Here is a 20,920-nt window from a genome sequence, read left to right as displayed (position 1 = left end):
TCATTCCGCAAAAAATGTCGGACTTCGATTTCGATGAATCACCAATGTAAGTAGCATAGAAGCCTAGATTTAACCCCGTTTAAGATGTTTCAACAGCTCCAAACCAACGCGCTTCGGCCCCTCAAACCGGACTTAAAAAGGCATAAATAGACCGTCCCAAGAAAGCCAAACTACCAGCCCCAATTCAGGCGTGTAATGATTGTTCTGATCTTAAATAAGCTTATAAATAACTTATGGAGCAGGAAAAGGAGATGAAAAAGGTTCTCCGTGAAAAGTAGCTTGAAGTTAAAAAATAAGCAGATCTACTCGTTAAAACTGACTAGATTCCAGATACTAAATCATCTTAGACGAAAGAACAAATACGTGTATTAGAATCTCAAATCTAGTAAGCCGCACAAAGAATTGAAGCGATTAAAGTAGGTGATCCAGAGAAGGAAAAGGCAATTTACCAGCAGCGAAAATTAAAGGAAAAACCGTATTTAGATTTTTTGCAGAACACTGAACTCCTGAAATCTATTTGCGAAAAGTTAGAAATACAGCGCCGAGTGGACCTGAAAAGACAACATTTGGGCATGCTTGAAGCCAAATTAATGAACAAAGGAAAGGGAAAATTCTAAATTAATAAGATAGAAATTATGAATATACGAAGAAGCTTAGGTGCAAGTAGAGAGTAGATTTATGCTTTAAAAGATTAGAGAGAACGAAACTTTAATGAAATTATGGAGCTTCAGAACAAATTGAAAATAGAATTTAAAGCAGATTTAGAAGAATTATTTTAAGGACAATCATATGAATTTCGTAATTTAGACCTTCAATTCGAAAAAGAAGAAAATAAGGACAAAGTAGCTCTGTTACAGGTTAAAAGGCCAGTTTCCCCACCTGCTCCACCCACATTGATGGATCATGAAATACCTCCTATTGATCCTATTATTGAAGTTTAGTAAACACCAGTGTAAGCTGATTAGTAATTAGTACAAAATGATGATTAGGACGACGATTTTGATGAAGAATATCAAAGTGATAATGAGTAGGTTGAGGCGAAATTAATGGCTAGTTTGACGAAATGAGGAGTTTTATATTTATCTAAGTATATATGATTAATATATAAAATTTTTATCCCTTTTCTTTAAGATGGATTACATAAAACTAAATAAAGTTCACAAACTTTGGATGTAAGGTAAAAGACCTAAAAGCATTTAATATCAGCTCAATTTAACTATATAAGAGATTAAATAACTTGGAAACTAGACTAATTCTTTAGAAGCTGGTGCACTTTCTGTTTTAAGGGGAATAAAAAACAATATCCACTTGGGCCTTACTGAATCGATTGAATATATGATTAAAACATATAAGGTCCCAACAACTTACAAAAATTTACTTTCTCTCTACATGGATTATAAGGATATTTTATCATCTGAGTTTATTATTGTTAATGATTTTGCTAGTGGGTTTCCTTAGAACCCTCCTTTTCTAGAAGTATCGGTAAATGGGTAAGATCCAATAAACTTACCACTGAAGGAAGTACCTTGGTTTGCCGTAGGTTGGTGGTGGTTAGATTAAACCAAAAAACCAAAAAATAAAGAACTAAATAACTTTATTCTTTAACATGGAGTTTCTACAAAATAAGAACTACGTCAATTAAAACTTTCTTACGATGAATCAATATAGGATAGTGATTAAGAAGAAGAGGAAGAAGAAATTGATGATGAGGGTGACACATAAGAAAATCCAGTTTTGAAATCAGATTAAGAAAGATAGAGCCGATAGACTATTAGTTAGGTTAAACCTATTTCTACTTAACAAAGTAAAACTTTATTTAACGAGCCTAAATAAAAATTCACAAAAGTTTTATAGGAGTAGCTTTAACAAGAGTAGATTTATCTCCATAAATTAATTAGAGAAATGAGTACAACTGATAAAAGAATAGAAGAGTTGAAATAAAAAATAAACGGGTTAAATCAAAAGTGATATATAATAAATCATCCTTATAATTTTTCTTTAATAGATTATATCTCTTGCAAAAGCTCTTTTAATTTTTTCTCCTGTGCATTTTTATCTTTAGCTGCAGCTTAAATAAAACTAATTTTTTCTTTTAGCATATCGTTAACCTCCTATAATGAAGAATTTTTCTTGCTAATTGCATCACGGGCATCCTTCAATTAATCAATTTTTTAGTGAAAAGTTATCAGCTTATCATAAAAATCTTTATTCTTAAAATACTCTTCCTGTTACTTTTACATAATCTCAACTTCTTTTTGGAGTTTTTTCTTTTCAATAGCTAACTACGCTATTTAATCGTTTATATCTTCCGGAGTTTGTTCTACTGACATCTGATTTTGGAATGGTTCCTAAACAAAATATAACTACAATTTAATATAATAATATTTTATCTTAAAGTAATTTTATTAAATAATATAAAAATATATATAATAATAATTACTAATACAATCGAATTTATTTGAGTATCATATAAATGGAAATCTCAGCTATGCTTGATTCAGAAAATATTTAGGACTATTAGGGATCTGACACGGATTCATATGATTCTCCAGTCGTTTAATTTATTTAAGATGTCTAAATTGAACCTTAACCTACGAATTTAATAATACGATACTAACCTCCATTGATTGAATAACAATTATTAAAAACATTCAAAAGACTTCCTTAGAACTGTTTCGATAGGATATTAAATAAATAGTGAATTATAATACATCATTAATAATGACCTTTTTTAGGAACGAAATCAACCCAGCTATCTTTTTTATGCGAGATTGGCTGTTTTAATTTGTTTATTTTATCTTACCAATATTTAAATCCATCAATTTCTTCCTTCTTGTATATTTTATCATTAATAGGAGCATTTTTCTTGAAACTTTATATTAATGATACATTTTAAGAAGTTGAAAGACTACGTGAACGCATATCCAAATCACGAAGAGTAATTTATGTGGCATCACGCTTATAAGGAGAAATTTATTCTAACTTTGGCATTTCTGGAGTTAGATTAGGTCTTGCCCTAGTTTACACCTCAACAACGAATGGAGGGCGCTGTGCATATCTTTACATTAATGCGGGAATGAAAATTAAATATATATTAATTAATATAAATTAATGCTATAATTTTAAATACGAATGTAAGTAAATGAACCCCTTCTCACAAAAAGTGCAATTTTCTTAGTAGCCAGAAGTTCAATTTAGAAGTATAAACAAAAACTAAGACTAAGTCTAACTTGAACCCTTTATTAATTAAATGTAAACCCTAAATATAAAATTTGAATAGCAGAATTAGAAACAAGAAACTGTTTTTAATATTATTATGCAGTAAATATAGTATCAAAGCGAAATTTTAGAAAAAGCTGAAGTAAGAATATCAAAACTGTCTAAACATTTGGAGAAACGTGTGGCAATTATAGAAAGTGACATTTAGGCGATGAAAATTAAAAAAGTAAAATTAATTTGTTTATCATATATTATTAATATAATTAAAATAATAAAAATGACAGTAAATGTTTATAACTAGAGTGGTCTTTCCTTGAATGACTACTTAGTTTAACAAGCTTTATAGAAGAATTAATTAGGTAGTACATGGAGCTTACCATAAAATAATGTTGTTTAGCAATAACCCTAACAATAATAAAGTATTTTTGGATAAAATTAAAATCCATAATAAAAACAGATATTTGGGCCGTCATAAGGAAACTTCTAGACAACTTAATAATAGTCTTAAATTCAGTAACCAATTATAGATCCTTTTCTTGCATCAAATCCATAATTTTAAGAACGACTCTTAATATTTCCTAAAGAAATTAAAAATGATAATGTTAATTACTCTGAATTACTAGGCAACTAGTAAAAATCTATTTCATCTAGTGTGCCTACTCTCAATATAAATGTAAAGCAACTTGTGAAATCACCAGTTATAGCATTATAGCCTCAGAAATAAGAAAATTATATTGAATTTCCTAATTTTTCGTATAAATTAAGATTTGAAATTGAAGCATTTGCAAATAACTATGATATTCTTGAAATTACAGAGACATTTGCTAAATACAAGTGAAATAATTTATAATAATTATTATATACTTAAATACATATTCGTTAAATAATCACTTCTAAATAATGCAAAACTAAGTACTCGATCCACAATACCGCCTATTCAGCAACCCCTACTTCAATTCATTCTTATTTTACTCAGATAACACGCTTTTCCAAACGAACGAGCTCTTTGAGATAATTTCGCAAACCCCACTACCCAACTTCCCTCATATTGCTAATTAAGGCCTATTTGCGCCAGCATATCGCTACGTCACATACTACATTGACGGTAAGGTCATTGGACAAGTCTTAAATCACCTCTACGAGTTCACCGAAACGGGCGTTATCGCAATTTGCCAGCTTCCGCTGAAAGTCGTTTAGGAGCAGGACACGTACGGAAAAATCGCACCAATAGGCTCTGGAATAGCAGTTTTGGCCGAAAAATTGTTCATTGGCAGGATGCCAGATTTCCAGTTTCGGGCCGCGGAAAGCGTCTTTTAGGGCGTCCGAATTTTCGGTTTCATGCGCTCTGCGCTGCTCTGGACACCGCACGCGGTGTGCTAAATTCAGCTCCAGGACTCTAGGCTAATCTAGGGTCCTCCGCTACCGCTCTAATCCGAATTCCTGTGCTGCTCAGGCGGGCTGCTTTTCCTGCAAACTGGCGACAAATTCACCATTATCGACATTGCGGCTATGAAGTTTACGGAGGGTCCGGAATCGCACGTACGTGATTTTGATGAGGTGGTGAAGCTTTATACAACGGGAATTCTGCCCGGCACATTCCTAAAACTGACACGATTTCACGTGTAGAACTTTGAGACAAAATTTCACCGTTGGCGCAAGGCCATAGACGATGGCGAGAAGCCGCAGCCCAGATCGATTATCACGCAGATTCCGCGTACTTCAACCGGGCGCAGGTAGCTCAGTATGGACGAGGTTTAGCGGAATTAGGTTGCTGTTCAGCAGTAAATGTAGGTTCATATGTTTCCTGGGTAGAGCGTATCTATTAATGCGGTGACACAGACAGAGGACTCAGAGTGTATTTGCTAAGAGGCCGCACGGTAGGCAGGGGACGAATTTGAGGAAATTGGGGACGTTGCGGATGTTAAAATTGATGGAAAGACCTTTGCGTATCGCGTTTAAGTTAGCGAAAAAATTGTAGCTTATTATAGACAAAAAAATTAGTTAATGGAAAGACGAAAAAATAAGGAAATTACGGATCCTAAGGCCATTTTGGCTATTGAGGCTCTGGCCAAATTTGGTAGGAAGTGAAAATCATGTATTATAAGGTTTTTAATAGGATTTTCTCATAATTAATTAAAGGATCTAACGGATATAATAATCATTTAATGAATTAAACTCTACCCTCTAATTAATATACTAATTTAATAAAAACTAGAAAAATTATTATTAAATATATTATTGTACACTACTTTTAATACTAAATAAGGTATATTGTTATATTACGTGAATGTGTATTTTTTGTAGACCAATTAAAATAAATCTAACTCTACGATTTGGTAATCTATATAATATAATAAAAATATACTTCATGCAGCTTCTATAAAGTATAATATTTACCCTATAACCATATATTATATGTCTACACTTGTTTCCTTCCTTTGATATAAAATGCCACCAATGACTTTTTAAAAGCAATAAATTTAGATATTTGAGGCTAACTTTTTATAAATAATATCACTAATCACTGAAGTCAATATAGCATAAGTGAAAGATGCGTATTTTATTTTTAGAGATCTTGACGAATCTAAACGTCATGGAATTTGGGAATCTATTTCAAAAGCAGTTGGTGCCCCTAGAGACAGAATATATAAATTTTTTAGATTCACTTGGTCAAAACAGTTTTATAGGTCGCTTGATGAGGTAAGACCTAAATTAAAATAGGATATTTTAGAACAATTGAAATATACAAAATAAAGAGAAGGAGCCCACTAACGTGTTTGGAAAATTATTTGGAATAAATGGAAAGATGAGGGATTACATTATGAAGCAACAGATTAATTTTGCAGAAATACTGTTAATTTTTGGTTCAAGGAAGCACCAAAAATAACTTCAAAATTTGAAGAGACTTTCAACAAGTTTGGCATAGTTAAGTCGTAGGAAGCTGAATTTGTAAGTATGAGAAATAATTCAATAGTTGAACCTTAAAGTGAAAGTATAGAAAGTGATAGTTTTGAAGATGATATGGTTATCGGTATCAGAAGAAAGCGTGTATAGAAACGTGTCAGGCAGGTATATAATGAGGAAATAAGAGAATTTGACTTAGGAGATCTTGATGAATGGCCAAACGATTTCTGTGGTTTTGAATGAATATTGAGTCAATTTAGCGTGGTTTCTAATTTGTGAAATAAATTATAGATACTATTAGGCTCAGTGATACTTCTTTTTACTAAATAACATAAAATAGTTTAATTAGAGCTATGCTTATGTTAACTAAAATATTTGAAATAAATTTTAAGATACACAATAATAACATATCAAGTAAAAGTGTTTAATTATGATGAACCTTATTTTAATAAAATATAAAACATAATTCTGGATCACTGTATTTTACCATTTACCTCATTATATATAAACGAGACTAAAGAACCTGTTTTATTTTCTAACACCTTTTAAATACTTCCTGTCCCAAGTATAATCTCTTTTTCAAAGCTAGTAATTGCAGATACCTCATCTTAATATTGCTTAATATAAACAGGTGAACCGTCATCCTTAATTGTACAAAATGCCCCAGTTTATAAACCTGCGATAAATTCACTAGTTCCAATATTGAATGATAATGAATTAATTCTACAATTTACTTTTTATAAATAGCTTGAATTACTAGCGGATTTATGATAACTATAACTACTTGTTGATGCTCCAACACTTAAAACTGCCAAATCTCCGCACTCATAGGCAATCATAGCTTTCGTGCCTTATGTATTGGCTGCAATGGCACTAATCCCAGATGATGTACAATTAGAAGGGAAACTAACGCTTGATGATGATTCCACTCTAATTGTATTAGACTATTTCTTAAGAATAAACACATTAATTGCATTTGAATCATAATTATAAATACAAGGTACGAATACTTTACATAATGATTGCTAACTATTATAACTACTATACGACTAACTTGTTTCTTTACTTATAGTGAATAAACCAGAACAAGGAAGTCCTTTAGTTTATGCGATTGGAAGACTTGAACTAAGATCTAAAACTTAAACTTCGTATGTCATAGCTTCTTAGTTTTATATAGGTTAAGCAGGGGTTGCCCAACGGCTTTAGGTAGTCTAATTATCAGATTTTGGTTTTTACTTAACTGGATTTCCTTAACTATCGATTTATAAAAATGAAGCAAGTGCATAATCTTTATTAATATATTTAACGCATGGAACTGGATAAATGTAGCTTGTTAATTTTTTAGATTGTCCAGATAAAAGATGAACTATCATAACACCAGTAGTAGTTCCTAAAATAACCTCATCATTTAGTATATCAATTGAAATAATTGGATTTCCAACATTGGTCGAATTATTCGCCTGTGGATTCTTTTAAATTATTTTTAACTCGCCTGATGCTAATCCAGCTACATAAAAATTTGAATTCGCAGCTACACAAGTAGGAACAGAAGTTATCGGAATCGTATTATCTTATTGTTAACCATATCCCGGTTATCCATATGTAGTTTAAGGCTTATTAAAGTTCGAAAATTACTGTTGCTATTACATTGCACCGAATGCAGGCTACTAACCAAATGCATTAGTTCCAAAATTAGTATTCGTCTATCCAAACGCTACTTATTGTGTTTATCCAAATGGTTATTGTCCAAAAGCAGCAGCTTGAGGCTAGCCAAAGGCTTGTTATGGCTATTAGTTAAATGTTGTAGGTGAACCAAAAGTTTAAGGTTACCCAAAAGCAGACTAAACTTATCCCATAGCTGGTTATTAACCGAAGCCTTATTGTACTTAGCCAAACCCCTATTGTTATTATGCACCAAAAGCTGGTTACTACACGGTCTAAGCTGTTTACTAGACCCCAAAGGCTGTAGTAATAGGCTGTCCAAACCCTTATTATATTGGCTGCGCAGTTTAATTAAATCCAAATCCTCCAGTGGGTTTCTAACCGAACGTGCTTTGACCGAACATTTAAAATTTATAAATATAGTAACAACATAATATAATAATAGTTATTATTCTAGAATTAATATGCATTCCTTATTTTTTATTACAATATTATACTCTAATATCATTCTAATAAAATGACCTTAGAATTATCCTTAGGTGCATCACTCTCACTGAGACATTTTTCACCTCAACCAGTGTCAAAGTAGCTTTAAACAAAACCATTATCTCCGGCTTTTGAAAAAATATAGCGGGTAAGTGAAGAAATAGAGTATCAAACACCACTTTAAATCCTGAAAAATGCCTAGGATGAATAAGAAATATTAAAATCAAAAATAGAAGCGAATACTACAGAGATTGATAGTCTTAAAGCTACTAGTAAGTAAAAATTTTGGCTCTAGAACGAGTCCTTAAAGCTTAAAAATGAAGAAACTATATCAACATTATAAGATGAGATTTAGTAGCTTAAACTATTTAATTAAAATGAAAAATCAATTTTAAATTAGATCCAATAGTAAATTATAATATTTACATAAATTTTAACTTAATTCACATGTGAAATAGGAAACAAAAAATAGTAAATACGAAATAAAAAACAAATTATAAGTCATTTTAAAGAGGATTTAATGGAGTATGACAATTAGCCAGTTTAGGTTGAAGAAGGATTGAAGGTATTGATTAAAATGAATGGAGTAAAAAAATAAATGTAAGCTAATGAAAATTAGTGAAAATGGTAGGTTTTCTTTTAAAAATGTTGATATTTAAATGTTACTTAACGATTCATCTGTGTTGATTATTTATTTATACTACATATTTTTAAAGTATAGTTAATTCTCAAATAATTTAATATTATTTTAACTATATGATCTTTAAATGTTGAAGAGCGATATTTTAGTACTAGAATAATTGTAAATAATTTTAATAAAGTCTGTAAATTCTTGTGCTCAAATTATACATCATAAATACCTATTTATATCAATATTTTAAATTTATTTTTAGATATACAATCCAATAAAGAGGATTTTAATTATACATTGTAACCTGCTCTAATTATGATGTTCGCTATTACTTTTACTTATCTTGAAATGATTAAAGAAATAATTAAAGTATTTATCTGCATAAGCTAATTATAACTCTTTAACATGTTCATATGTTAATTAGATACAATTTTTTTGTTCAATTAAATTTCATCAGATATAAACATTGCAACTCCTTTTATATGCAACCAAAGTCATACTTTATCAAATATATAATTTAATTCAAGAATGAAATGGTTTAATTTGATGTTGACTCAACATCTTATTGTTTTATAGCTGAATATAAAATTGCATTCATAGATATGGCTACATTAATAAAATTGAAAATAATAATAAATACGTGTATCATTAAGTTACACCACAATTGATATCTTAATTGTAAACTAACGATAAATTTTACTTAACTAAGTGCCTCCGTATGTATAACACATATTTCGCTAAATTTTCGACCAAATAAACTTGAACTATAAAAGTTTATTAAAGATTTAAATTTCAATTGTACTATATTTAGCATTAAAATTGTGGTAAAAGATGATTTTAGATATATTTTTGGATAAATTAATAAGAACTTATTTGAAAATAATGGAAATATAGTATGTAAATTAACAACGGATAAATTAAATTGCATTGAAATTCCAAATGAGTAATATTAAATTACTTTTTCCTTAAGATAAATGACATTCTACTTCCAAATTTGTAATCAAATAATAATATATCAAGTAAATTTATTTAATTCTATATATTTTAATGACTAAGGAATCATAGTTTACGGAAAGTTGTTAGGATTATTTTTCTAAGTTAAAACACTATATGCTACTTAACTATAGCTGGAAAATACAATTTAAAGTAAAATATTATAATAATCTATAGAATTAGTAGAATGATATTATAAATTTTAGAGAAGAATATTAACCAACATAAATTTATAATACATCAATTGTACTAATTAATAATAGCATTTCATAGGAGGGAAGACAATAGCAAGAGATTTTACGGGATAAATCACAAAAGTACTGCATCTTTATAATATAAATGGAGACTTAGCAGATTAAGTTATGTAGAACTTTTTTGAATAACACATGAGAACTTAATATATTTTTACTCACATATATCTCCTGTAGGAATGGCTATTCTACCAATTTTTGTTTTTATCATTTCTATACTTCCTAGATATAATTCTATGCATATGAAAGAACACTTTCTAAGAATGATGATATTTGATTTATAGAATTAATAATTATATAACCTGATAACTGTAACATTTTAATTTTAACAATAAAATTCTAACAATTATAATTAAACTTAAGCAATAGTATCCTAATATGGAATACTCATTATTTAATTATGTAAAACTACCCTATTTTTCAAGCACTAGAGTATAAATTTCCATATGTCGATATTTTATTTAAAAATTGTTAAGTGTTTGTTAATTTATAGTAAATTACTATTATAGTAATATTTTTCTTTAGAGATATAAGAATACAATATATAATTTATAATTACACTTAGTATATAGATTATACTACGCATAGTATTTTTAAGATAAGTGAGTATAATAATACAGTAAATAACTTATTATCATAAAGCTACAAGAAGCGCAACAACACAACCAGCAATATAAAATGGTTACATTAATTAAGTTGCTTCCTATATTTTCTCACATACGAATGGATTCTCATGGACCACATCGTATTCTTGATCCCAATTTTAACAAGCTCTAGCATAGTTCTAAAGATATTCTTCTTAACAACCTTTATATTTTTATCAATACTGTAACCCAAACAGCTTTAGTTTAAAGTGCACTTATAGCAATCTATACTTATACATACAATACACACCTATAATTTTTTATCACAAAAATAACCATCAGCAGATTGATCTAAGCTCGTGGATTTAACTACCCATTTACTATCAAGCATTGTAGCCCTATATGCACAACGTTTATATAACTTTTATTCATACAGTGCACAATTTACTTATATAGAATCTTATTCATATTTACACTGCATTTATAATCCTAAATAATCACAATTATCTAATTTTAAGAAAATTTATCAAATATCATCAAAATCTATATATTCCCCAGACTATAGCTTATCCGCCATCTCTGCACCCTCATCATCAGCATTCCTCAAAATATCCAAAAAGATGTCATTTACTTCTTCTCCCAACCGAGCAGCAACCTTAACTGATATATTTTCTTTTTTATTTTTCTAATAAGCTATATATTTGGGGCAAGTTTCTAACCCTTAAAATACATCAATTTCAGTAAATAGCTCAGGATAATCGTCAAATTTAATTCGAAATTATTCGTCTAAAAATGCTATCTCTAAGATCTAAGATATTCCTTTAAGAGGTAGTAACGCGCACAAAATATTAATCAATTTCAATGGATCGAATGGAGTTTTTGAGTAATATAGGGCTAAGAAATATAGTTCTTCTGGAAAAAGTAATAGCTAATTAAGTTAAATTTATAATAGAATTTCAGAAGTATAGAAATAGTCTTAAGTGGAATTAACAGTGCGAAGCAGCTAACGTTTTTCACTTGACTGCAAAAGCTAAAAATTATCAGTTAGCGATTAAAAATCCTCATAAAAAACCGAGCTGTACGAAGGATAATTCGTAATAATGAGGTGAATGAGATTTATAGCTTGTAATCTATATTGTTAGACCGAAATTCCTGCCTTTATAACAATCAGCTCTGCATTTGATAGAGAAAAGTATGGAAACGTAACACAATTAATTTAAATCGTGAACATATCATCTGGAATAGATACATTCAACGCGGTTAATGGTGTCCTGTAGTAGCTTCCATTAATGAAGACAGGCCTTAAATGTAGCTTCAAAAAATTCTACATTTCTCAAATATTTAATATTAATATATAATATTATTTTAACTGTAAATCAGTTTCACCCGATCTAATGCTTATCATATAATACAATATATGAGAAATTATACCATCATTCCTGGCAAACCGCAAAGAGTCTCACAAACGGGTCTGCTTCATCAAAATCCTAGAAGTCCTGAAACTCGGTCATTTCACTTCTCAAAATTGCGACATGAACTGCAATTTAGTGCACAATTTGAATTTTCGCTTCAAATTCACTGAAGTCGCTTCCCAAATAACGCAAAGTTTCTGCTCCAAATTCGAGCATGCGCATTCTGGCTTCGGGATCGTTGGCGATCGTGTATCTGAGCTGCTTGGCGTGGGCCGTACCCAGCAAAAAGTGAAAATGCTTGTTTGTCGTTTCACCCATCTTCTGCGTTGATTGGATCAGTTCCTTGTAGAAATTTGTTGCAAAATTCAGCAGCTGCACAAAACGCTCTTCTGGGGCTCCGATTTAGCCTGGAAAATGCATTTTCAGCAGGGTATCTGCACGGCAATCTTGAGGGAAAGATGACAAATCGTGACCTGATGTTTTAAAGAAATCCGTAAAGAATTCGGGGTATTACTGATGTTGGTTGTTTATGAACTGCTAGGGGATGTTAACTTAGAGCTCAGGAAGACAGTCTGCTGGATTAATTGGCTTGATAATCATTTTTGGAGTGGTAAGTGATATAGAACACTGTGTATATTATATTTTAAAAATAAATAAAACGAATTAACAAATATAATCGAAATTCAGACTACATTAGTAATAATATCTTGAAAAATATAAACAATTAATATATAATATATTGATCTACCTTAATTCGAAAAATGAAAAATCACATTTCCAAATTAGCAGACTTAAATCTCACTCTAACCGAACAAATATAACAGCAGAACAGAGCATCTAGATAAATATTTGAATTTATTGGCAAAATATTCAGTCATTTTAATATGGAAATCGATTATTCACAGGGATCGTTAATAGAGTTAAAACATAAATTATTCACAAAGCTAGAAATTGCAGATTAACTCGAGTAAATAAAATATCAAATTAATAGTGAACTTTCAAATTTCAAGAAAATTCTTTAAATATAGAAGCTTTAAATTGAACCGTTTAACATATTACATTTTTTACCGGATAAAACTCTAAATCTTTAAATTAATCATACTACTATATCAGATTTTATTAATTATCGTAGGGCGGCTCCTGCTACGTTATTTAAAATGAATAATTTCAACATGATAGTAATTTAGGCTTTTATTTAACAGACAGGAGATTTCAGTATTATCGATAAAAATTTAGTTGATCTCACAACCCTATAGCAATCTAAAATAGAAGTACTTAAAAGAATAAAAAGAAATAATAAGTCGGAACAATTTTTGGCGCAAAACAGTTCAAGAGCAGTATGCATTCTTAGATGGTTCAGTGGCTATGTATCAGCTCTTGTTTTTAACCATTTTGATTAATGTCTATCAGAGCTATAAATTTGTGACTTCAAGGAAGTAGTCGATGTGATTTGACTAAATTAATCACTTTAATGTAGTTTATATCAGTCATTCAAAAATTTGCTTTCCAATATTTCTTTTCCGCTCCATCGAGCTGCTGAATCATATACTAGCATATTTTGAATAAGCTCAATGAAAGATTCAAGCACAGTTGTTGATTCTGATTGATGATGGCCTTTTTGGATAATTTCTTATAGATCTCGTAGCTGACATTGTGGGCGGTCTTCTACAAAAAGGACTTCTTCTGTAGGATAAAAAAGCGAATTTTGTGGTATGTTTAAATTCTAAAGGATAAGCTAATGTTTTGTATAGTATGCTTAGTCTGCAATAATGAAGTATCGTTCTACTTTATGACGAATACAATTGTTGTTCCAATCATCTTGGTAAAGAATAAATTTTTCATCTGGAAGACCTAAGAGGGAGATGTAAGTTTTGCATAGCATTGGTGATGATTTTGCAGGGAACATTACATAAGTAGTGTAAAGCTCAACAAGTAAGGCCCCTAAGCTCCATGAATCTAGTTTGTTATTATAAGACACTCCTAGAAGAATTTCAGGAGCTCTATAAAATCTAGATTAAATATATGATGGTCTTGACCCTTCTTCTAACAAAATTGCGCTTCCAAAATCTATTAGTTTCATATCTAGATCATTAGCATTCATAACCATATTTTCTGGCTTCATATCTGTGTGAACAACATTAAGTTCTTCAAGTTAAATCAACCAATTTGCAAACTACTTTGTTAAATGTTGAATTTCATTAAGTGAAAATCCTTTACCTCTTGTATTTTTTAGCCTTTAATAAAGTGTCATATCCATATACTCCATAACATAACCAACATGTTTACCTATGTCAAAGTCTTCTACAAAAGATACAGTGAGTTCAGGACATTTTTATTTTATCATCTTTAGCAGAGATATTTCAGTACGCATGGCTGTGGTAAAGTAATCTTAACAACGACAAATTTTTAAAGCGTAAAGATTTTTATCTTTTGCCTCAACTAACATAACACGCCCAAATGAGCCTTATCCTAAAGCTTTTTTAACTAAATAGTTATTAATTTATTAATTCTCATAAGCAATAAAGTACCCCTTCTCATCAGCAGATGATGAATGTGATTACTATTGCTTTTACTAGCTATTTAAAAGAATTTAATTATATGTTTTAGCTATATGGGTTGTTAGCATCAAAATAGGTCGTTTTGGTATAGGTAATGCTGACATATTAGGAAGGAATTAAAATTTAAAATTTATATATAAAAATAAGATGAAACTAATAAAAATGCGCAATTTTTTAAAAGCAACTTTTCGCTAGGTATATATCCTATATAGATTAAATACCTTTGACCATTCCACCAAATCATGAACAACAAGACGCCAAATAGCATCCCTTATAAAGATAATGCAAACATGATGGCAACTCCAATATAATCTATCAAAACTCATTAAATTTATGCTGAGTTACCTTGCCCTGCAACCCATGATATAATTGAATCTCTTAATGCGACTTAGTAATTAACAGGTTTCTTCATTAATGGTACGGAAGCATCATTGGAAGATATCAAGAAAACATACTCCATGATCAAAGAGAAATCTTCATTAAAGATTTTAGTTCTTACTAACTCTGCAATCAAAACCAATTAGCTTAAACAACATAGTTTAAATGTTGAATTTATCTCAGAAAACGGTGATATTGCAATTTATGACAGAACTTAAATTCCCGCTCAGTAGTCTGTTTTGATTGATAGAGAGTTCTTGATGAGCACCGGTATCGAAAGATGGGAAGTTCCAGGATGCGTTAAAAAGAGCATTAAGGCTCTCAAAGGTAAGACAATCTTCGTTTCTGGTGAAATATTCTAGACTATGTCATTTGGTACAGCTCCTACTAGAGCTGATGTTGGTGACTTGTTTAACTTATGCTAAGATGGAGTTTATGGCTTCATTTTAACTGCCGCAACAGCGAAGGCCAAAGATCCTATTTTCACCGTATAAGGTGTTTTTGATACTATCTCAGTCTTTGAAAATGAGGCTTAAAACACACTTAAGTGATAAATTTTCATTTATAATAATATCCACTTCACGAATTGCTATATTAATTAACATTTATAATCGTAAAAAATAATAGATAAAATGGGCTGCGGGTGTGGTGAGAACCCTACGACTGGAATTTCAACCGTATTACACACGGAGGAACACCAGTAGGGGTGTATTATATATGAAATACGTAGACTGAGATATGATATATTTTCAATAGTTCTTGAAACTGGGACTTAGTTAAAAGTAGGATCATTATTATACTTTGACGGTGTATTCTCATTTGTTGTTAATTCTCAAGCGCACAGAGTTAAAATATTTTTAAAATCACAGGAACATAATAAGCTAGCTATAGACTATCAATTTATCCCCCAAGTGATCAGTATTGATCCTCCGAAATTTAATAGTTAATCAGTTGTGATCTCACACGAGCTATCAACTTCTCTGGCATTCTACTTTGATAAGGTAAACGGAGGCAGCTATTATCATATGATTTCGTGTCATTCCCCTGATAATCTTATCTACGCAGATAAGTATTCTGCTAAATCCAATAGGCTGAAGGTGCTCTGCACAAATACATGTTAGACTAAGAATGTCATCTCAAAAACGCTACCAACAAGAATTATATAGCAGTTAATGTGCATGGGGTTCGAGGATTTGATCGTTATAGGACCAGTTTGGCTGTTGACACTCATTCAACTTTACGTCAAGGCTACTGACTTCTTAGGTAACGTGCACGGACTGTATTATTTATATGGAAAAACTGAAATAATCGACTACAGGTGGTTAGATCTGAAGGAAGATTCGCTTGTCTAGCTAGTCGAATTCGACGTCTGCGAGATTGAATATCAATAAAAATTGGAACGAAACTAGTACTAGGAAGAAGTAGACGAGGAACTAGAGGGTCTGATCTCAAAATTACAGTTCAGTTCGAAGCAGCTTCCACAGGAGCCAAAAGAGTCAAAAGACATCTAGTTAGTAAAGTGAAGTTACGTTTTTCACATCGCGAACGGGTCAAAGGTGTTGGAATCGTTATGACCATTCTGATCAGCTGGTTGCTATTCGTAAGCATATTCGCCGTAAGGATCGTATTCCTGCTTTTGGGTGTCTTAACCGTATTGTTAGTACTAGTTATAATTTGTGGCATAAGGATCCTAATGCATCTCCTTGGGTTGTTCATAAATTTCGGGTTATTATTACTCCTAATCGTAATAATGTGCATTTCCTTAGTCGTCATAATACACGTTTTCATTCTCTACTTTTTCTTCTTATTCGTGCTCGTAAATTGCAGCCTCTTTCTCAATATCGTCATCTTCGGGGATTTATTTCTCTAAATCAAGCTCTTCCATTTGCTGTTTGATTTCATCTGTTTCTTTTTGAAGTAAAGCATGTTCTTTGGCCTTGTGCTACTATTAATATGCTTTGTATTCCGCTTATTTTTCTTCCTCAGTTTTCTAAAATTTAATACTAACAACACTATCGCAACTATCCTCTGAAACGGTGCCTGATCCAACGAATTTGATGTCGTCACTAAGCTCGTAATCATACATTTGTTAAAAGTCATCTTTATTCATGAACATTTCTATCTAATCATTACTTTCTTCAAAATCTGATTGCTCTTTTACTGATATTTCCTCATGTTTAACAGATTTTAACTTATAGTCTTCCATGATGAACTAACTCTCGTCTAAGTCTAATAGTACGCTTTCGTGCATTTTCTAGAATGAGGCTATCTCAGCTTCAAATTAATCTTCCATTTAAATTAATTTTTTGTTAATTTTAACACCAACCTCTTACTAAACTACACCTCTTTCATATGATTTGGGATTTTCCCATGCGTTGACTATTACTTTCTTTTCTTTTTGCATTTTAGCAGCTTTCATCATATTAATAGCATTATTCCATTTAACAATTTTTAATTTTTAAGTTTCTTGAATTGCTGTAAAAATAGGATCTTTTCTTATTGCTTCTGCAGGAGGTCGAGCTCCTGGTGAAAAGCGCAATAGAGCTCTCAGAATTGCTTATAATTCTTTGGAAATAATAGAGTATAAAATTTAGGTAGTTTATGTATTTGTTTCAAAAATACGTCCCAATGACCCAGCTTATTAATTTTCATTGACTACTGGTTAGAAAATAGCTTATTATAAGATAAATTAACTGAATTAAACTTCCTAAGAATTAATAAAAGCTGTAGAGATTTTCTGTGCTATTTCAATAGTTGGCATAGCTCTAAGGTCTGTTGAGATAGATGCTTGTGCTCTGAGGACAGAAATTAATAATTTTAATTGAGGTTAATTAGGTACAAATTTTTATGCTGTAAAAGGGTCAGTTTTAGTTTTCTAACTAGATAAAAGTTGAATGTTCTACTAATGAATTTCTTCTGTTAGAGTATAAAAAGTTCCGATATTAGACAATACTAATGAAAGTGGTCTAATATTATCTCTTGAGGATTTCGCAGCTCTCGGTAAGTACATAAAGGTGTAAATAAGTGCAATAGTAATCATACCTAAAGACCAAAGATCGGTGTTTACATGAGTTCCAGCTAAAACACATTCTGGCGCCTCCCAACAAATATCGTCCACCAATGTAGTATAAAGAGGGTTTCTATTTTCAAACGTTCTATTTTCGAAAAGATAGGGTACATGAACTTCTAAGCTATCTAAATTTAGGAATACATTATGAGGAGTTATTTTACCATGAACCTTGGGCTTTCTAGGATCCAAACCTATAGTAAGCTTCTCTTACTTTTAAATAAATAGTACAAAGTCTAACAAATTCTTAAGAATAATCGCTATTTCCTTTTCTCCATAAATAGTCGTTTTGAAGAATTATTCAGCCTTTGGCGAATAAACTTTCTTATCAGGAACATTAGATAGATGAATGACATTATATTTTTATACAAAAAACTATATTAGCTCGGATAATCTGATCGTATTTCTAGGTCTATGGAAAATATATTAGAAAAAGTTAGTGTCAGTATGGCTTTACTAAAATTCATAAGGTTCTAATAGTTAAAATCTACCTCTAAATTCTTTGTTAATCGATGATATCACATTCTAAGTTTGTTCAAAAGAAGCCTGAGATTAGAACGATCTGTATACTAAAAACTATTAACTAGTATGCATTTCAAAACAATCATATATCTCTTGCATATAAACTAAATTTAGAGATGAGAGATATGACTTATCAAATTTCAATTCTTAGTGTATATTTGTTAGATCTTTTTAATCTGATTTAAACACTTTATAATTATGCTCACGAATGGAATTAATTTAATTAATATAATACATTTATCTATTCATAGATCCAGGAACTATAATAAACTTTTCTGGCTTATTTAAATCAGATGCTGATAACTATTAAACTAAATCATAATTACCTAGAATCGAATCGTATTATAACTTTTTAATATCGATGAGCTTTTAAACATTACCATAACCATCGGCTATTAAATATAAAGGTAACTTTTAATTAAACTAGTCAAATATTTCGCTAATAGTTTATGAAAATCTATCATTGATCCTATTATTAGATACTTATACAGCAGCCCTAGTGACTGCTTATAGTTTATTCTTAAAATATCTAAGTTGTTGTATAGAGTAATTATCCTCGTTATATTATAAGACTAAATCCTTTTCAAAATCAAATTTATCAGTAATAAATTATTTAGTCTCATTTAAACTACTTTAAACCCATTCTTAAAATTATACTAATGTCATTTCGCGTACCTATTGAGATACTTCTTTCAAATCCTTTAATCTTGGTCCTAAGAAAGTATGTAAGTTTTTCAGTGCATCCAAACTTGTTCTATACCGCTTCTATAGACTTCGAACTAGAAAAGCTAAAGATTTGTATTAACTCATTATAAAAGGAGTAAATTAGTAGTTATTAATTGCTTCTAGTGGCTCAGATTTAGTTTTGACAAAAAATTATTTTGTAAATTTATCAATATCTTATTTAACCGAATAAGCATTTTACATAATATAAAATGGTTATTAAATATTTTTATTCGCTAGCATAAATACTCTGAAAATATGATACACATCTATTACTAAGTTTTTAAATGCTTTTTCCAACATAATTAATTGTGTTTTAATCTCAGCATCTTAATCCACTTATTCAGCTGAGATAAAGAAATCATCGGCAGATTACAATTAAAAGGTTTTATAGACTTACTGATATAATTCCCAGCTATCATTCGAATAGCCAAAGCTTAAACAAACATCATCATCAATATTTATCATACTAGTGAGATTAGTTTCTAGAACAACATAATTCGAACAGCAACAAATATCATCGCCTAGTATGCTCATATCATTGACTTTACCACTGAAACATTGCGTCCATCCAGTGATAAAAATATTAGAAGGAAGTTTTTCAGCTATTTTTAAAAACTAACTATTACGTTTATTGTCCTTCATTTGATATTCGCGGATCTCTGTCTTTAAAAGCCTACCATTATCGTCAGCAATTAAATAACCATTATCAATACTTTTAACACAAGAGATTTTTAATTTTGCGCATGAGTTTTATTAAATTTTTAAAAATGGCCCATTTTTCACATTAATTGATGCAAATTTAAGATCATAAAAAGATATTGTATTATCTAAACCGACACAAAATAATTATTATAAAAATTGGTTATAAACTATTTTTAAAGGAATACCTGAGAAGGTCATTTCAGCAACTCTGTGACCATCTTATATTATAGTAATTTTTCTGTTCTCGCCAATAAACACACAGTCTTCATTTAAAAATTTTCCAGTGGTTACTGAACTAATTTTTCCTTTACAGGTATAAATTTTTTAAGTAGAAGGTGATGAATAACCAAACTGATAGAGATTATTATCCTAAGCAGTAAAAACTGCTTATTCTGCCGCAGCATAAAATACTGGAAGAGAACGCGCTTCAGCATCAGATATAACTGTTCCAGCAAAATCGAAAATAGCAGGAAAAGCATGAGAGGCAGATGAGACCAATGCAGAGATGTAAGTAGAATGTACTGTTGCTTGACAAATCCTATATGCAGGTGGTAACTAAATATTAGAAACTAACGTTTTTTTAACTGAAAAAATCGTTATATGACGATGGGATACAGCTAAGATTTATTAGTTTGGAAGTTACTTCACTGCTATGATGGGATGCTCAGAATAGTAAATATTTTATTTGCTTTTCATTTGATTTATGGAGTGGTGTTGATTAATATAAATACCTTTATATAATATGATTATGTACGAATCAGATTCTCAATATATATAACTATTATATATATTTTTAGCAATTCCCACTTCAACTTAAATCGTAAA

General features: G+C 30.4%; 17 protein-coding genes across 17 annotated transcripts; 10 read left to right on the top strand and 7 right to left on the bottom strand. All coding sequences in view use genetic code 6, as the record gives it.

Annotated features, from left to right (window-relative positions):
• Window positions 1-14: 14 nt before the first annotated feature.
• SS50377_22468 (uncharacterized protein) lies at window positions 15-1,067 on the top strand (the record flags this gene model as incomplete). The annotated part of the gene is made up of 1 exon (XM_067906358.1): window positions 15-1,067. The coding sequence occupies one exon, from the start codon at window positions 15-17 to the stop codon at window positions 1,065-1,067; it is 1,053 nt and encodes a 350-aa protein (XP_067765626.1).
• Window positions 1,068-1,131: 64 nt separating this feature from the next.
• SS50377_22467 (uncharacterized protein) lies at window positions 1,132-1,968 on the top strand (the record flags this gene model as incomplete). Its single annotated transcript, XM_067906357.1, has 1 exon — window positions 1,132-1,968. The coding sequence occupies one exon, from the start codon at window positions 1,132-1,134 to the stop codon at window positions 1,966-1,968; it is 837 nt and encodes a 278-aa protein (XP_067765625.1).
• Window positions 1,969-1,979: 11 nt separating this feature from the next.
• Window positions 1,980-2,330, bottom strand: SS50377_22466 (uncharacterized protein; the record flags this gene model as incomplete). The annotated part of the gene is made up of 1 exon (XM_067906356.1): window positions 1,980-2,330. One exon carries the CDS (start codon window positions 2,328-2,330, stop codon window positions 1,980-1,982), a length of 351 nt encoding a protein of 116 aa, XP_067765624.1.
• A 143-nt stretch (window positions 2,331-2,473) lies between these two features.
• On the top strand, window positions 2,474-2,701 carry SS50377_22465 (uncharacterized protein; the record flags this gene model as incomplete). Its single annotated transcript, XM_067906355.1, has 1 exon — window positions 2,474-2,701. The coding sequence occupies one exon, from the start codon at window positions 2,474-2,476 to the stop codon at window positions 2,699-2,701; it is 228 nt and encodes a 75-aa protein (XP_067765623.1).
• Window positions 2,702-2,712: 11 nt separating this feature from the next.
• On the bottom strand, window positions 2,713-3,066 carry SS50377_22464 (uncharacterized protein; the record flags this gene model as incomplete). Its single annotated transcript, XM_067906354.1, has 1 exon — window positions 2,713-3,066. One exon carries the CDS (start codon window positions 3,064-3,066, stop codon window positions 2,713-2,715), a length of 354 nt encoding a protein of 117 aa, XP_067765622.1.
• Window positions 3,067-3,496: 430 nt separating this feature from the next.
• On the top strand, window positions 3,497-4,057 carry SS50377_22463 (uncharacterized protein; the record flags this gene model as incomplete). The annotated part of the gene is made up of 1 exon (XM_067906353.1): window positions 3,497-4,057. The coding sequence occupies one exon, from the start codon at window positions 3,497-3,499 to the stop codon at window positions 4,055-4,057; it is 561 nt and encodes a 186-aa protein (XP_067765621.1).
• A 62-nt stretch (window positions 4,058-4,119) lies between these two features.
• On the top strand, window positions 4,120-5,307 carry SS50377_22462 (uncharacterized protein; the record flags this gene model as incomplete). Its single annotated transcript, XM_067906352.1, has 1 exon — window positions 4,120-5,307. One exon carries the CDS (start codon window positions 4,120-4,122, stop codon window positions 5,305-5,307), a length of 1,188 nt encoding a protein of 395 aa, XP_067765620.1.
• A 360-nt stretch (window positions 5,308-5,667) lies between these two features.
• Window positions 5,668-6,366, top strand: SS50377_22461 (uncharacterized protein; the record flags this gene model as incomplete). Its single annotated transcript, XM_067906351.1, has 1 exon — window positions 5,668-6,366. One exon carries the CDS (start codon window positions 5,668-5,670, stop codon window positions 6,364-6,366), a length of 699 nt encoding a protein of 232 aa, XP_067765619.1.
• A 230-nt stretch (window positions 6,367-6,596) lies between these two features.
• SS50377_22460 (uncharacterized protein) lies at window positions 6,597-8,189 on the bottom strand (the record flags this gene model as incomplete). The annotated part of the gene is made up of 1 exon (XM_067906350.1): window positions 6,597-8,189. One exon carries the CDS (start codon window positions 8,187-8,189, stop codon window positions 6,597-6,599), a length of 1,593 nt encoding a protein of 530 aa, XP_067765618.1.
• Window positions 8,190-8,302: 113 nt separating this feature from the next.
• Window positions 8,303-8,893, top strand: SS50377_22459 (uncharacterized protein; the record flags this gene model as incomplete). The annotated part of the gene is made up of 1 exon (XM_067906349.1): window positions 8,303-8,893. One exon carries the CDS (start codon window positions 8,303-8,305, stop codon window positions 8,891-8,893), a length of 591 nt encoding a protein of 196 aa, XP_067765617.1.
• A 2,363-nt stretch (window positions 8,894-11,256) lies between these two features.
• Window positions 11,257-12,060, bottom strand: SS50377_22458 (uncharacterized protein; the record flags this gene model as incomplete). The annotated part of the gene is made up of 1 exon (XM_067906348.1): window positions 11,257-12,060. The coding sequence occupies one exon, from the start codon at window positions 12,058-12,060 to the stop codon at window positions 11,257-11,259; it is 804 nt and encodes a 267-aa protein (XP_067765616.1).
• A 103-nt stretch (window positions 12,061-12,163) lies between these two features.
• Window positions 12,164-12,742, bottom strand: SS50377_22457 (uncharacterized protein; the record flags this gene model as incomplete). The annotated part of the gene is made up of 1 exon (XM_067906347.1): window positions 12,164-12,742. The coding sequence occupies one exon, from the start codon at window positions 12,740-12,742 to the stop codon at window positions 12,164-12,166; it is 579 nt and encodes a 192-aa protein (XP_067765615.1).
• A 161-nt stretch (window positions 12,743-12,903) lies between these two features.
• Window positions 12,904-13,596, top strand: SS50377_22456 (uncharacterized protein; the record flags this gene model as incomplete). The annotated part of the gene is made up of 1 exon (XM_067906346.1): window positions 12,904-13,596. One exon carries the CDS (start codon window positions 12,904-12,906, stop codon window positions 13,594-13,596), a length of 693 nt encoding a protein of 230 aa, XP_067765614.1.
• Window positions 13,597-13,625: 29 nt separating this feature from the next.
• SS50377_22455 (Kinase, CMGC DYRK) lies at window positions 13,626-14,804 on the bottom strand (the record flags this gene model as incomplete). The annotated part of the gene is made up of 1 exon (XM_067906345.1): window positions 13,626-14,804. The coding sequence occupies one exon, from the start codon at window positions 14,802-14,804 to the stop codon at window positions 13,626-13,628; it is 1,179 nt and encodes a 392-aa protein (XP_067765613.1).
• A 138-nt stretch (window positions 14,805-14,942) lies between these two features.
• Window positions 14,943-15,629, top strand: SS50377_22454 (Pyruvate kinase; the record flags this gene model as incomplete). Its single annotated transcript, XM_067906344.1, has 1 exon — window positions 14,943-15,629. One exon carries the CDS (start codon window positions 14,943-14,945, stop codon window positions 15,627-15,629), a length of 687 nt encoding a protein of 228 aa, XP_067765612.1.
• An 81-nt stretch (window positions 15,630-15,710) lies between these two features.
• On the top strand, window positions 15,711-16,601 carry SS50377_22453 (uncharacterized protein; the record flags this gene model as incomplete). Its single annotated transcript, XM_067906343.1, has 1 exon — window positions 15,711-16,601. One exon carries the CDS (start codon window positions 15,711-15,713, stop codon window positions 16,599-16,601), a length of 891 nt encoding a protein of 296 aa, XP_067765611.1.
• An 11-nt stretch (window positions 16,602-16,612) lies between these two features.
• SS50377_22452 (uncharacterized protein) lies at window positions 16,613-20,791 on the bottom strand (the record flags this gene model as incomplete). Its single annotated transcript, XM_067906342.1, has 1 exon — window positions 16,613-20,791. One exon carries the CDS (start codon window positions 20,789-20,791, stop codon window positions 16,613-16,615), a length of 4,179 nt encoding a protein of 1,392 aa, XP_067765610.1.
• Window positions 20,792-20,920: the final 129 nt, after the last annotated feature.

Source organism: Spironucleus salmonicida, chromosome 3 (genome assembly GCF_000497125.1).
Source record: "Spironucleus salmonicida strain ATCC 50377 chromosome 3, whole genome shotgun sequence".
NCBI lineage: Eukaryota > Fornicata > Diplomonadida > Hexamitidae > Spironucleus > Spironucleus salmonicida.
This window is presented reverse-complemented; position numbering and strand designations above follow the sequence as displayed.